This window comes from Electrophorus electricus, chromosome 14 (genome assembly GCF_041902795.1).
Source record: "Electrophorus electricus isolate QZ-2024a chromosome 14, ASM4190279v1, whole genome shotgun sequence".
In the NCBI taxonomy this organism is placed as follows: domain Eukaryota; kingdom Metazoa; phylum Chordata; class Actinopteri; order Gymnotiformes; family Gymnotidae; genus Electrophorus; species Electrophorus electricus.
In genome coordinates, this window is record NC_137510.1 from 14976027 (window position 1) to 14991374 (window position 15348).

At 38.1% G+C, this 15348-nt stretch overlaps 2 protein-coding genes across 9 annotated transcripts in view; one reads left to right on the forward strand and one right to left on the reverse strand.

Moving 5' to 3' along the window:
• Positions 1-3696, reverse strand: part of stt3b (STT3 oligosaccharyltransferase complex catalytic subunit B) — a 31249-nt gene extending 27553 nt beyond the window's left edge. For 2 of the 4 annotated variants that reach the window (XR_014116996.1, XM_081696635.1), the window contains exon 1: positions 3237-3695. Coding sequence is in view for 3 of the 4 variants with exons in the window: in XM_081696635.1 (XP_081552761.1) it covers positions 3237-3493 (257 nt within the window). In the remaining variant the exon portion in view is untranslated. Of the gene's footprint in view, positions 1-3236 lie in introns of all 4 variants that reach the window. The other 2 variants (XM_081696636.1, XM_027019259.3) reach the window with 2 other exon arrangements.
• LOC145651203 (acidic amino acid decarboxylase GADL1-like) lies at positions 3657-15301 on the forward strand. 5 transcript variants are annotated; one of them, XM_081696644.1, is made up of 8 exons: positions 3657-3781; positions 8013-8934; positions 9958-10067; positions 10506-11823; positions 11937-12018; positions 12216-12371; positions 12685-12736; positions 12870-15301. In XM_081696644.1, exons 2-4 carry the CDS (start codon positions 8879-8881, stop codon positions 10631-10633), a joined length of 294 nt encoding a protein of 97 aa, XP_081552770.1. In that variant the 5' UTR covers positions 3657-3781; positions 8013-8878; the 3' UTR covers positions 10634-11823; positions 11937-12018; positions 12216-12371; positions 12685-12736; positions 12870-15301. The 5 variants fall into 5 exon arrangements, 1 of the variants encoding a protein (XP_081552770.1); XR_014117000.1 differs by having other exon boundaries at positions 3708-3781; positions 8013-11823; positions 12870-12884; positions 14312-15301; XR_014116998.1 differs by having other exon boundaries at positions 3708-3781; positions 8013-11657; positions 11742-11823.
• Positions 15302-15348: the final 47 nt, after the last annotated feature.

Genomic DNA, 15348 nt, shown 5'->3' on the forward strand with positions numbered 1-15348 from the left:
AGTTCTAACTAAAACAATAAATAGTATTGGTCATTTTTTTTTTTTATTTATTTAAACTGAAGTTGATACTTCAGTTTTCAGTGTGTATAAATGAGTTTTAAAAGGTTTATGAAATTTTCACCTCATTCCTATAACCTATTAAGAGTTATTAGCAGAGCTATTAGCAGAACTAGCTCTATGAAAACAGTTTAAAAAAAATGAAATATTTGGGCATTTTTCATAGAACAACCATTTTCTTGAGCTCAGTTTTTAAATGTTAAAAAATGTGAGTTGGGTGCACATAGCATAAAACAACTTAAACTATAACTGCTGTGGAGTCCTTGGTTTTGAAATATTCTAAACACAGAAGAATTACACAGCACCATTTCAATACATACCAGATCACTAGGGCCTGTAACTAGGAACCTTGCCATTCCAAAGTGATATTTAAAAGAAGATTCTACACATTTGCGAGGCATAATTGAAAAACAAAACAGTCAGTCTACAGTTTTAGATTAGAATTTACATAACCAACACATCATTTTTTAAATATACATAATGCCCCTTCATCTGAAATATAGTTTTGAAGGGTGTTGTTTAAATAATGATTTGCCATTATACAGGATATGGTTATCTCTGTGACATAAAAAGGCTGATTTTGAAGCCATACGTGGACCCAGGCAGTATAACCAAACCCAATTCTGAAGAATCCAATACATCACATCAATAGCAGCATTTGTTTTGAAAGGCTGTAACAGTTGTTTGAATGACCCACATTCTATCTGCATGACACTAGTCCAGTGGCCTTTCAGTCTCGATGAAGAGCACCATTGTTATTTGCAGATAAAACCATCTATAAACAAACTATACTGAAATGTGATTTCAAGAACCAAATAAGTGTGAAAGTAAACACACAGGATATTCAAGTTTACTTTTAATGATTATATTAGCTAGGCCTGAGTGTAATTAAACAAACATGTCTAATATCATTCCTAGTATTTTATTTTATTTTTTTTTACACAATGTTCCACTAAAAGGTAGGTTAAGCAGCTAAAAGCTTTCTAGTCAGAAATAAAGTTAAACCTATGGTATGCTTTAATCTAATTTGCTGAACCTTCAAAAGTAAGTCACAGCACAGTATGTGACTCAATATCTGCCACTACCAAGCTAATGGTAATTTAACCATTTTAAAGACCATTTTATTGCTAGTAACAGTCACTTGCTTACACTAGTTGTAGAATCAAAAATTGCTTAATGTCCTACTATTACACCTAATGTCTGTTATCAAATGAAGTATGTATAACTCATGTAAGCAAAAATCCATTGTATAGATTCAAGAACATAAGTACATTTGAGTGACTGCAATCTGGTGGCTTAGTAATGAAACCTGACAGTTCAGTCATAACAAAAGACTTAAAGAAAACCATTCAGCAAGTAGTGCTGTATGCTTTACAGTATGTGAGTATGCTGGAAAAATAGGAAGGCATTAACTTCAATTAATATGTCTGTCTTAATAACGTGTTATTTATGAACATTACAAGGGCACCAATTAGAGTATAGGCAAATAATGCAAGCCTACAGAGTAGGCACATTATCCACAAGAGTATAAGTACAAAGGACCATTTTGCATGTCATGGGCTTGCTTGTCTGGTTGAACACTAACTCACTTCCCATACATCAAGGCCCAACAGTTTACCCATTACAGATATCTAGAGTAATGAGAATTATGTTATTATGCTATATTATTACAGACTATGCAAAATAAGGAGTGGATCAAGTATAACATTGTCCAAAAAACCAAAACAAAACTAGAACAAAAACAAAAAGCAAACAAAAAAGCCCAACATTTAATCCACCACTGATTACCTACAAGACTGCCTTAAACATTTACCTTTTTCCTTTTACAGAAAAAAAACATGCAGGTTTTAACCTACACTTTGAAATGATTCATATATCTATTTCAGTGCAAGAGACGCTACTTCCTGTCTATGGCCTATAAATACCCTCACTAACAATTACACTCTTCCAATTAGCCTGAGAGAAAGTTTTTAAAAGGTACAGCAGACAAGTGAGATACAGCAGGGTGTTTTATCTCCTTTGCACCAAGTTTGTGTGATTAGCAAAACACATAAAACAGAGCCTACAAAAGCTCCTGAACACCTATTTATTTTCAAAAATAATCAATATCAAAGACTGTATACACTTTGTGCATTTAGTTAATTTCTGAGAAAAGAGTTATTGCTGATATTGTCTGAGGCTAGGAGTATGAAGAGTTGCCCTTCAGCATATGCTGTGCTTCTATAAAAAGAGGACGAAGCAAACAAACATCTGCCACTACTAAAACACAGAACAGATTACAAACTCTTCAATCTCGAAATTTAATAAAACTGGGAATGATAATTGTTCAATGCAATAATTGTTTATGGGTCAGTGTTTGGATTTTCTAATGGTGTTTATCAGGAACGTCTGAATGTGTAATTTATATAAACAGTAAGGGCCAAAATTAAAAAAAAATTAAAATATGCTTGCAAATAAAAATTTAATTACAATTCTATTGCCTCACCATTCATTAATTTAAATTAATGGTGAAACAAGACTATTTTGTTAACACCTTTCGCCGCTGATAAGATTAAAAAGTAAAACCTTAGGACACATGAATATGAACGTATATTGTAAATCAAGTTAGCTCTTCTAACTATATACTAGCTATAAGGGGTAGAAAAGATGAATGTTTAATTCCTTATTGAGCTTGCAATAAGAAACCCAATTTGTCAATATGAATAAGAATCCCAAATCCTCAGATGTCAATAACATGCATGTTCTCTTGACATCATAAAATTGTATTAAAAACTAAATCTCAGCCACCAATACAGACACCTACAAGACTATATTTAGCTACTGTCTATGTTGTCCTCACAGTGCATGTATGCCAATACTGCAAAAGATTAGCTAGGACAGCTATCTAGCTAGCATAACGTAGCTACGGAAACAGGTCCGTGTCCTCATCAAGAAGGAAGACACCAGTTCACTTACTACCCTGTCACCTAACTAGCTAGGTTAGCTAGTTAGCTTTGAAAGTTGGCAGTGAAATGCTCTGCTAAGTTACTCAGTTTATTTCACTAGCATAGCTAGTTTGCACGCAGTTCAATTAGCAAATATGCACCATGTTAAAAATATTACCTAGCTAGCTATACGCATTTTTAAAAACGGTAACCTAGCAACATTATTAGCGAGTTAGCTAGCTAGCCTTTACTTACCAAGGGTCAAACTCATGGATGATGCTCTCGAATCGAATCACTGCAAAAAGCCTTGAGCTGAATCCTGCTAGCCATGCCAAGAAGAGAATGGTGAATGACAGGAGGGACTGCCATCCCGCCGGCTGTGTCAATCCACCGGAGAGGCCTCCGCCAGCACATCCAGCCGCGGTGTTGGATCGACCATTGCCCGAGAGCGAGCCCCCAGCATTCGGATTTGCTTTGTGCTTGCATTCGGAGACAGTGTGGTGCTCCGCCATGTTCTGCGTGAGCCGCGCTGGAATTAGTCAGGAAGAGCTTTCCACAGCCACGCACTCGTTCCGTCTAACCCTCTACTACTTCCCTGTCTTTATTTCCACAATTAACCACTATTCCAGCACAGAAAACTTATATGTCTACCGCTATTTATTTGAAGTCAATTCTATGTTTGAGCGGCATGCTAGCCGGCTTGTATCACTCGGTACACGAGCTCTACTAGTTCCTTCAGGAGGGTGGGCGGGCTGGCACGAGGCATCAGGAAGAACCTTCAGCCTCTCACAGCGAGACAGGTACGACTATGAGTGTCACGTGGCCGTTAATAAAAGCCAATCCCCTGCGAGTGCAACCTTGATAGACAGCAGTATTGGCCAATGAGGTCAGAACTCACACCCTGAATACTTGTCAAACAATCTCGGTTAGATGTGTGGAGCAAAAACGACAAATGCTAAGTCGCAGTTGCTTTCATGGCCGCTTTGTGTGACCAACCAGCAAAACTGACGTCGCTGCGCGGCGGAGCTGTGATCCAATGAAGTAAATGGATTTAGTTAGCTGGAGAGACAAACACGACTGTTAGCTAGTTAGATAGATATCAATGCCTTGGGAGCAAGTCTGGTTACTAGAGAAGGATGTAAATTAGCAGCACAGATTTCAATCGAGCTAACCTTATCGTCAAGATAGCTTAGGTCTTTTATGCTTATTTATAAATGTCGAATTACCGTATATAGGCAAGTTATATTTGAATAGTCGTATGAATCTATACGTTTATTGTAGAAAATGCTTGCAAATATAGGCCTACCCAGTTTCGAGCTACTTGACTGAAGGCTGTTGTGTGTTCACGTTAATAAACTTAGTGAACGGCTGTCTGAGCTTTGTCGTCAACATCCTGTACACATCCTACACCCCTAGATATATCTGGTTTGAGCCTTGGTTGCTGGATATGTGGCGTCAGCCACTGGATTAGGGAGTGTTGTGGACAGGAGAGAAGGACGCTGAGGACTCATGGGGATAATTTAATTGAAAACTTAAGTTTTGTATTTAGTTGATTTGTGTAAGTGTGTATGTTTGGTTAGTTTGTCTTTTTCCTTTTAGTTAACTAGTATAACAAAAATGTTTCTACTATCTTAATGATGTGTGTGATCTTTAGTTACCCTTTCCATAGTTTATGCTATTAAGACTTCTCACTCCGAATCTCTTTTTTCCTCACACTAAAATATCATTAAACAGCCTTGAGGGTCTGAGTAATGAAAAAATGGATATCTTTTGCAGACAAACCATTTAGAAACTGCATTTGTGTGTTCACGTTAATAAACTTGGTGAACGGCTGTCAGCTTTGTCATCAACATCCAGCAGGTAGAGGGGCCTATGCTGAAGCTGATTCTTGGTTCATGTCTCTTTCATAATTCTTGCCTTCTGAATCAATTATGTATAACGTAATTCTTGCATCCTGTCTCTGGGTGTCGACGATTCATTAATATTCCAAGATTTGAGAGAAAATTTGTCATTTTATATGCAGGTAAAGCTCCTATAAAAATGGTTCTGTGTAGAAACCATCCTACACTTCGTTTTAATAGTGGAACCTCCTGAATTTAAAGTTAGATTTATTTATTTGTGTGCTTATTTGATCTTATCTATTGTCTTGGTCATTTAGTCTATGGTCATTTGTCCAGCTGTTTTGTCTCAAGATCCATGTCATCCACTTTTTTTTTTCTTCAAGAAATTGTACATTCACACATGGTGTGTCCATGGTCAAAACTATTATTTATTGTACAGTGGGCAAGTGTTAGAGAAGCAGGTGCAGAAAAAAACCGGTATTGCCTAGCAACTGTTAATCCTTTCCAATGAGTTGTATATACTCCACCACCATCCTTTTTGTACTGTAGTTTCATAGAACATGTCAAGGTGAGACATAACACCATCCAAAAGCCTTTAAAGTGATCATTTGATAATAAATCAATGTACACAATTTCCTTTACTCCCAGTTCAGTTACTCAAGCCTGTTTGGTACCCAAAAATGCATTTTAGTTTTACACTGGAGCTATGAAGCTAATGTCACTTAAAAAACTATGAGGTGCTAGCCGATACCTCACCAAACAGGTTCATGCTAAGTACTTGTCAGTGGTTTCTTTCTTAAGATGGAAGGTGTAATGGTATGTCAAGTTTGACATCTAGTGGTCAATAGGAGGAATGGGAGGTGTAGGGTATAAAAAAGATGGCTTGGAATGAAATGCATTCCTGAATGTATTTGAATTCTTTCATTGAATTCTTAACAGCTAGGATGTCTGACCCTTAGATATATCTGTGGTTTGAGCCTTGGTGGCTGGATATGTGGCGTCAGCCACTGGATTAGGGAGTGTTGTGGACAGGAGAGAAGGACGCTGACGACTCTCATGGGGATAATTTAATTGAAAACTTAAGTGTTGTATTTAGTTGATTTGTGTAAGTGTGTGTGTTTGGTTAGTTTGTCTTTTTCCTTTTAGTTAATTAGTATAACAAAAATGTTTCTACTATCTTAATGATGTGTGTGATCTTTAGTTACCCTTTCCATAGTTTATGCTATTAAGACTTCTCACTCCGAATCTCTTTTTTCCTCACACTAAAATATCATTAAACAGCCTTGAGGGTCTGAGTAATGAAAAAATGGATATCTTTTGCAGACAAACCATTTAAAAACTGCCTCTGTAGTGTTATATCAACAATTAATGATACTTCAGAAAAATAAAGTAGTTTGAAATAAGAAGGCTGGACACTTATGAATTTCTTAAGTATTCACACAAGCTTTCTCTTGAACCCAGTTATGGCTACTGTCCAGTTTTCCTGAGAGTTTTTTTTTTTTTTTTTTTTTTTACTTCAAAACACATCACTGTGTTCATGGAATGACAACCTTACAGAGAAAGTGTAATTTATACATATGGGAATTTCCTTCATTCTCTTTGATGGATCTCTAAAGGTGTAATACAGCTGAGGCATTGTTTTTATTTATTCATCCATTTATTTATTTATTTATTTTTGAACAACTTAATAGTTAAATATTTTAATAAAGTCATGTGAACAAGGTTTAGGTAGAATACAGGAATCAACGTATTATTAGTGATTTTTGTTTTTGTTTGGTGTGCTAGCACAATAAGCAGTTTGACTTTAGTCAGGTCAGTTGGCAGTTTCACACCAAATTAAGGACTTTTAGATGCAAACTAAAATCAGTGCTAATGTACTGCACACACACTATTCCAGCATGATTTATAGCCTTGTACTGACCCAACGATATATGTACAACACCGTAAAACATCCTGCTTCTTTTTTCTCCATCCATGACAAAATTGTTTAGATCAACCCCAGAAATGGTTTGCCTCAACATGAGCATTTAAACGAACCATCTATATTCCAGATTTCCGGCCTCGCTGGGATTAATATGTCGAATACCTATATCAAGGACATTTAGAATATATTCATCAGTTTAGAGAGGATAGATTTATTTCAACTTTGCTTTGCACAACTTTGCACATTCATATTTCTATGTGTAGAGAGATTGCCCTCACACACTTAGTTTAGAAGAAAAAGAGGGAAGAGTTCACTCAACTGTAAATTCATATGGCTAAAATCCTAAATCAGTGAATCAATTCTCAGAAATCTCTGTTGTGTCATGCCACACATCCTTGGTGCAATCTCTAACAAAACATGTATTGTCAGGTATAATATACAACTTGTCTGTACTCTTTGCTACCTGTGAGGTAATCAGTTATACTATGGTTGTAAAATGCCCCCAGGTGTCAAAGGGAAAATGCTAAACAGATTGTTACTATTTAATGTAGGCTGGTTTTTTAATACAATGGTGGAAAGTTTTAGTTGCACACTATTTTAACAACGCGGTTCTTAAATGTGACGTCAAGCCAAATAAAAAACATAAATAAAAACTAAATGTTGTTTTTGTCCGTTGTTTTTCAAATGGCAGTAGTACGTTTCACCAGACGTTACTAATGACTTTGGCCTCAGAGTCACATGCTATGTCATCATGATGTGTGATGTTCCACTTTTGTTGTGGAACAGCACCTGAGATCATGAAATATTCTGCAAGATTTTGTGAAAGATGGGAACCTGTTTAAGTTGTTACAGAGATGGCTCCTGTCACAGAGTTATACTACTAGGTCTGCTGACATAATGCATCATTTCGTTCAGTAATTTGTTATCTTGTACAACTTATCTTGTACAACTAGTCACGACAATCCAGCAGTATTACATGTTGTTTACAAGTTGTAACTCACCATATCTGAACTGCTGGTGTTGGTGTTTGTGGGCGAAAATCAAAACAATCTCCGCCGTTCTGTTTATTACGTTCTGTTAATCAAGAACAAGTTAGTGTCATCTTAATAACAGTGGATATTACTAATTGTTAATTGTTATTGCTCTCTCTCCATGTACATATCAGTTAATCACACACAAGTTGTATTGATCTGAGTCATTAAATAAGAGAAAAGTAAACAATTTTAGAAGTGAATTTAATGCAACGTGTTGTCTCCTTTCCATCAGGTCGGCCCAGAGAGGGCCCTCACCATGCGTCATCTCTTTCTGTGCTTGTGGGTGGAGTTCCCGTGAACAGCGCCCTGCAGGATTAGCACACGCCAGGGAGTGTTCTCAGCGTTGCTGTGCACATCATGACGGAGGCTGTATTGAAGGCTGCTGGCAAGAAGGTAATGATGGCTTAAAGAACCAGTCAAGAATAGGAGTTATTGGCTTCATTTTCAGTAATGCAGAGCTATAGTGGGGTTATAAAAAAGAATGACATCAAATAGCAAAGCTGGCTTGCTGCTTGCAGAGTTACCTGTATTCATCTTTCTCTTTGTGCAATATAATTCTCCACATTTTAATCTTTGTGTGTGTGTGTGTGTGTGTGTGTGTGTGTGTGTGTGTGCAAGTACCACAATCCAGACCAGTTGAAAAAAACAGTTGGATCGGGAGCTGATAGAGGAGGGAGAGAATGACTGAAACATTCTTCAGCACTGCAGACACCATGTGACATATAGCCAAATCTAGAATGACAGTGCTCACCACAGCAAGCCAGCATCAACACCCAGACAACCTATTCCCTCTGACACACCCTCCTCTCAGTTTATGCCCTTTAATCTGACACTTAAAGTTTTAAGGCTTATTCCTTAGAATTCTTCATTCTGGCAAACCAATTTACTAAGTCAATATACTGGGTGCCAGATTGTTTGCTGCCCAGATTTTTAGTGGACACTTATTGTCAGCTTACCCTAATAAACCTGGCCAGCCCAGCAGTTTTACCTAACCTTTAAGTAATTAGTCTTCATACTTGTGATGAGGTGCCCTTTTGTATTTCAAACTGCTTTTTCTTCATAGTTCATACTCGTTTCTTCAGTCAGAGGTGTTCTGGTATGGACGTCTGTTCTCTAGTGAGTGGATCCATCGCAGACACAGTCAACCCAAACCTGTGAGCAAATTGCATCAAAGGAAGCACACAGCTGGCTTCACAACTGACTTTGTCTAGATACACTATACGACCAAAAATATGTGGAAACCTAACCATCATACCTATAAGAGCTTGTTGTACATCCTGTTCCAAAACCATGGATATTAATACAAAATGCCCCTACCATCTGCAGCTCTTCTGGGAAGGCTTTCCACATGGTTTTGAAGTGTGTCTGTGGAAATCTGTGCCCATTCAGTTAAAAAGAGCATTTGTGAGGTCAAGCACTGATGTTGGACAAGAAAGTCAGTTTGCAACTTTGTAGTATGTAATGCAACAAAAGATAGGGAATTTTTGCAAGCTATATGATACATAGACACTTTGCAGGCCCAACCTGAGTTTGAGTGGGCTACCACTTTGTGGCTGAGAGGATGTTGATTATAGTTTCTTTCTTTTCACATAAGAGCACTTACAGTCAACCAGGTCAGATTTAGAATTTCACAAACTGACTTGTACCAAAGGTGGAATCCTTTGACAGTGCCATGTTTAATGTTACTGAGCTCTTCAGTACAACCCATTCTACTGAGTGTTTGTCTATGGAGATTTAATAGCTATGTGTTCTATACAGCTGTTGGCAATGGATTAGAGGGGTGTCTACATACTTTTGTTTATGTAGTGTAATTTGAACAGGGCTGTTTTGCAGTGAGGAGGAAGTTGCTCTACTAGTTGCATGGTGCATGTAACACCAAGGTCATGGGTTTAATTCCCATGTAAGTGCACGTAGTGTTTGATATTTGCTGATAAATATATGTAAGTCACTTGGCATAAGGGTGTCAATTTAAAATGTAAATGTTGATGACTGATTCAATTCCATACCATGACATACATGTTTATGGTTCATGATGTGTTTTCACTGTTCTCAATTAAGATCTCTCTGATGTTATTAATTTTGAAACAGGGAAACTGATTTCAAGTGGTGATTTATGTGTTTCTTTCCATAAGTAAAGTGTGTTGGCTCATGTCCCCTGAGCTGTCCTCTGCTGGCAGGTTTACATCTGAAGCAGCTCCAGTGTTTGTGCTGTCAGAGAAGGCGGTGCTAGCAAAGCTAGCTGAGCTGCTTGGCTGGGAGGAGGGGCGAGATGGCATCTTCACCTCCAGTGAGTCTGGTTTTATTCCACTGCACTATTTAAGTCTATTTAAGTTTTATTTAAGTCCATAAATTCCCTGCTCTTTAAAGGGGCATGTTCATGGAGTTCCATATCCTTAAAAGGAAATTATACAATGTAGTGCATAAGTGTTTTTTTTTATTTTATTTTATTATTAAGATATAAAAAGGTCCTGGTGCAGTAATGATTTTCTTATGAAGCGTAACACAAGAGCTTTATTTAAACTGGCATTAAGCATAATTTTGGAACAATATATATAAATATAAAAGCTGAATGTAAAAGGAATATCCTTTCAAATTTCCAATTACTGGTTGAGGAGCTAACAAACAGTTAATCCCAGCTACAGAAATAGTACTTATTCAAGAAATGTACAGAAATGTAAAGTGTTTTTATTCTTGAAAACTGTCTGAGCTTTTTGTTGTTGACTAGATAGGTGTCTCAGCAGCATTTATGCCCTTAATGCTGCACAGTATCCCTTTCTGTGTGGTGCCGAGGCTGGCCCTGTTCACATCCCCAGAGGTAGCAGGCATCAGCTTGTACTGCGTAGGCACTGCTAAGTGTGCGTGTGTGTTGAGAGAGAGAAAGAGAAGACCTACTACAAACATTATCAGTGTTGTATTCTCAATACAATATTAGTAATATCAATGTTTTATACAATATTACATAATTTTTGGACTGATTTATTTTTTGAAAAGTGTCTTACATCTTTTAATGATGTCCATATTTTAGGATTCACCATATACATAATTCATATGGGCCACATTTGCTTTTGGATTAATTTGCTGAATTTCTTTTTTCTCTATAGGGTCATGACTCATTGTCCAATGCAGCAGCAATTCTGGGAATTGGCACCAAGAATGTAAATGTAATTCCATCTGACAAAAGGCAGGGACCACTTGGTGATCAGTATATGTTAATTACCTTGTGTATTATGAGCTGCCGTTAGTTCATGCTATTGAAGCTCCTGATTTAACCTCAATGCCAGGATGTGAGTTATCTGTTGTGGTTTCCTTTCTCTCAGAGGCAAAATGATTCCTGCTGAACTAGAGTGGCAAGTGCAAAAAGCCAGAACAGAGGAAGGAATAGAGAGAATTATGAGAGCATCCCAGAGATTAGAATGAATGAACCTCAAAAAATGAATGACTAAGAAACAGTGAATGAATATGTACTGAATTCTGAAAAATAAATGGATATGCAATAGATTGTGAGGGAAAGCTGTTCATATTACTGTAATGCTGTCATTTAAAAGATTGGATCTGCAAGTAAGATTTAAAAGATTGGATAAGCAAGTATGAATATAAATCTGGCAAGCAGATTTTAAAATGAAAAATTGTCAGATGTGTCACTAACCTACTATAGATGTTTTAATGCTTTGAAATACATATGGAACTGGAAGTGTCCGAAAAACTGAATGTCAGGGATTAATCTGAGCAAGACCTTTAGAGACTCTATGTGTATGTACAAGGAGCTGTTCCTTTCATGGTGAATGCTACAGCAGGAACTATAGTACTTGGTGCTTTTGATCCTCTGGAGGAATTTGCAGATGTCTCTGAGAGACATGGTGTATGGCTCCATGTAGATGTGAGTAGGCTACACCCTTGTCTTTCCTTCATATATCATGTCTCTCTGTCCAGCTCATATTCTTATATACACACGCTGTGTCAGAATCTCTTTCTCTGTAGGCATGTTGGGGTGGTTGAGTTCTGATATCAAAGAAGCATTGTTATTTGCTGAAGGGCATTAGTAGGTAAAAGATCTGTTTCACTGGGTTAAACTTTCTGTTATTTTTATTGGTAATATATTGCTTCACTTTGTGTATATATATATTATTTATTGATTTATTAATTCCTTTTTTTTCAGAGCCAACTCTGTTTCCTGGGCATCTCTCTGGATGTTTATGGCTGGCCTGCAGTGCAATGCGGTCATAGTCAGGAACAGAACGGTACTTCGCACATTCTCATTCAGTCCTCCCTGATTTCTCAGATGATTCTCATTCAATCTTCATTCAGTTCTCCAACAATTCTCATTCAACCCTTCCTCACTTCTACGACTGTGAAGTGAGACCAGACAGCTCTCATGCCATCATTGTGTTAAATCATCTCTTCACATCAACCTCACACTCCTATGTCTGGGGCACAGAGTCTGCTCCAGAGATGCCTGCTGGTACAGCACAGCACTGAGTGAGCCTGGCCGATTTGGCCTCAACCACAACCCCTTATAGCTCTGGCTGTATTGGCAGGCTGGAGGCAATCTGGGTTTGGAGGAGAGAGTGGACAATGCTTTAACAGTGTCCAAGTGAGTGCACTACACTGTAGCCAGAGTACATGGGTTGTGATATTTGGCAGTCAAATGGTTCTCATAATCCAGAGGTTGATGAACTGTGGAACAAGTAGCCTATATTGTATTGGGAATATATCAAACCTTTGTGAAAGGTTTTTCAGACATTGCCAAGAGCTTTCTTTAAAGGTCTTGGAAATCCTGTTTTCCATAAATAAGCAGTGAGGTGGACATGTGTTGTGTTTGAACTATTTTGCACTTCTTTGGTGACCCTGCCCTCTAGTGGTGGGAATCAATTCAAAGTTTAATACTTTCTTCGTTTGCCTTTAAGGTACTTGGCTGAAGAAGTGAAATAAAGGAGCGGATTTCGTCTTCTAACCGAGGTGAGGCATGGAGAATAAGGCTACAAGGGCAATTATGTGAAATTTATTCATTCATTACTGAGACTGGAATGTTGTGTCTCTTTGCCTTTATCCTGAGTTTACAAATGTCTGCTTCTGAATTCTTGAATTCTAGAGAAAGATTCACATGGTAAGCAGGAATACAGATAAGCTAAAGAGGAGACACAGAGCTGCAACAAGTTGAATGAGAGAAAGGAACTGGATATTGTACTGGCATTCTGTTGACCAACATACATCCAAACATTGCATGTCTTGCTAACGTAACCAGCATGTGAAAATACTAAATAACAGTAGTTTAACTTTTAAAAAAGGCTAATATTGATTTTTTTTAGTTCATCCCTGGGTATTCTCCAAAATGATAGAAAGGTTTCCTGCAGAGAGCTTACTCAGGGATTTTGTTTATTTACCTTGACCATGGTAGACAGCAGGGGAAAGTGTACAACAAACTGTTTTTTGAACTACTTAAAATATCCATTGTAATTACAGAGAGGTTTTCTAAGGATGAATTTGAATAATTGATGTACAGATGGCTAGGAACTGTTTAGAGACGTGACCAGACTAAGGTTATGTTTAAAGTTTGGCTGAAGAAGACTGAGATGCAAGAAATGACTATACTGCCATTCCCAGTGCATTGTATACAATGGAACAACACAGATTTCTTCGGAAGGAGAATGTCATCCCTGTATATAGACTCTAAAATGAGGACATAAAATAATGTGCAGTGTTTGTGTATACATGGGTGAATATGTGTGTGTCTAGTCTGCTAGATTACTTCGAATACAGTAGGATCATTGCTAAGTTGTGGGTTAGCGAGGTCATGGGGCACATGTCTTTGGAGACGCCCCAACCACCCACTGCTTCCCATTGTGCAGATCTCCTCGGCTGTACTAGCGCAAACCATATGTATACCCACACTCCCTTACTTTATATGACATGGGCCTTTTGGCTGAAACAATAGGAAATGTGTTAACATTAACATAAGAATAAATGTAGTAACTAATGAGCATGCAAGTTGGGCATACTTACCACTAAAAGCAATGACTCTAGCATTGCTGATAGCAGGTCTAAGTTTTTTGATCATTGCTTTGTTTTTGTCAAGAGACTTAAGGTTTCTGCTTTTGCCATATGTGCCAAGAGGCCAGGGGTCCTAATGGTCAGCTCACACTACATTTGCCAAGAGGTCCAGGAGTCTTAGTGGTCAATTGTGCTGTATTATTTAGGGATCCCTAGTGGTCAGTTTTGTTGTGTGCATTTTGGATCCTGAGGGCTGGCTGTAATGGTCAGTTCATGCTATATTCACTGAGAGGTCTGTGGGTTTGATGGTCAGTTTTACTGTCTTTGTCAAGAGTGGTATGCTCACTCTGTATGAATTATGTAACCTAGTGTTCAGCTCCCCTTGGCCATGCGGAGCATTGTGGCCTGAGGTTTCCAGGCCCCTAGCTGTCTGAGGCCCAAGGCACTGGCCTGGTAAATAACCCTGCCTTGAAAAGAAGTCTTCATAATTTCCTCTTTAGGTACCATTTATGTGCCTTATCTGTTTTAAAACCCTGCCCCTAGGTGGCACTGGAGATCAAAGAGCATATGAGTACATGTAGCTCCATAACGTTGGGCTGCCAGCCACACAGAAGCAAGGCTAACTCCTTCATCATCAGCTCACAGGTCAGCCTGCAGGACATGCACTCTCTGTTGGATAAAATTCAGAAACTGGGGAAATATCTGTGAGTCCAGCCTGGAAGCAAGGGCTACATTTATGTGTGCCAGAACACACTTCAATAGAATGCTTCCCCAATAAAGCTGTAAACCCCAGCTACATTGTCCTATGGCATTAGATTGAAGTGAATTGTTGAGACCTATTCTTGTGAATGTGTATTTGCATTATTTAGATATTGGTGTGAAAATGATCTTAAGGCAATATTTATAAGCAAAAAATTGTCTGTAGCATTTAATGTACTAGCTATACTAACTATGGAAACCTATTTGAGGAAAAAACACCTTAGTTTTTTCATGATGTGTGAAAAAGACTTAAATGTGCTATCTTAAAGTGTCCATGTTGTTAAGATCAAACCTTTTCTTTCTGACCAAAATGGTTTTCTTTCCATGATAAAATCATCAAGACATTTTGTACTTTTCTCTTCTGTTTTTGGTTAAGGAAAATCTGCAGTAAATTCTTGTTCTCCACCCAACAGAAAAATGCAGAGATGGAGTGTTTTTGCTCTGGTCAGCCCAGTCCACTTTAGAACAGCACCAGTACCTTGTAGAAATGCCAAGACTCATTCTGGGCCCATGAAGGCTATTCTGAGATAAGGTCCACACAGAGATATTTACAGAAGCACGTTTACCAGTGACTACTGCCCCAGACACAAATCTAGTGGTTTAAACCCAAAATAGTGGAGGAACAGTGGTGGTCAAAGTGAGGAAAGGTGGAAATACAGGGACGGAATTGAGGAAAGCAGGGAAAAGATCAGTAGCTTCTTCTGAAGACTTGGGAGAGTCTGGGTGAGCCAGCTTAGTCATGCTATAGTAGTGTAGTTTTTGCTGGATGGGAACATCTGATCAGCAGATGCACAAACAAGGCCCAAACTATGAATGAAAAT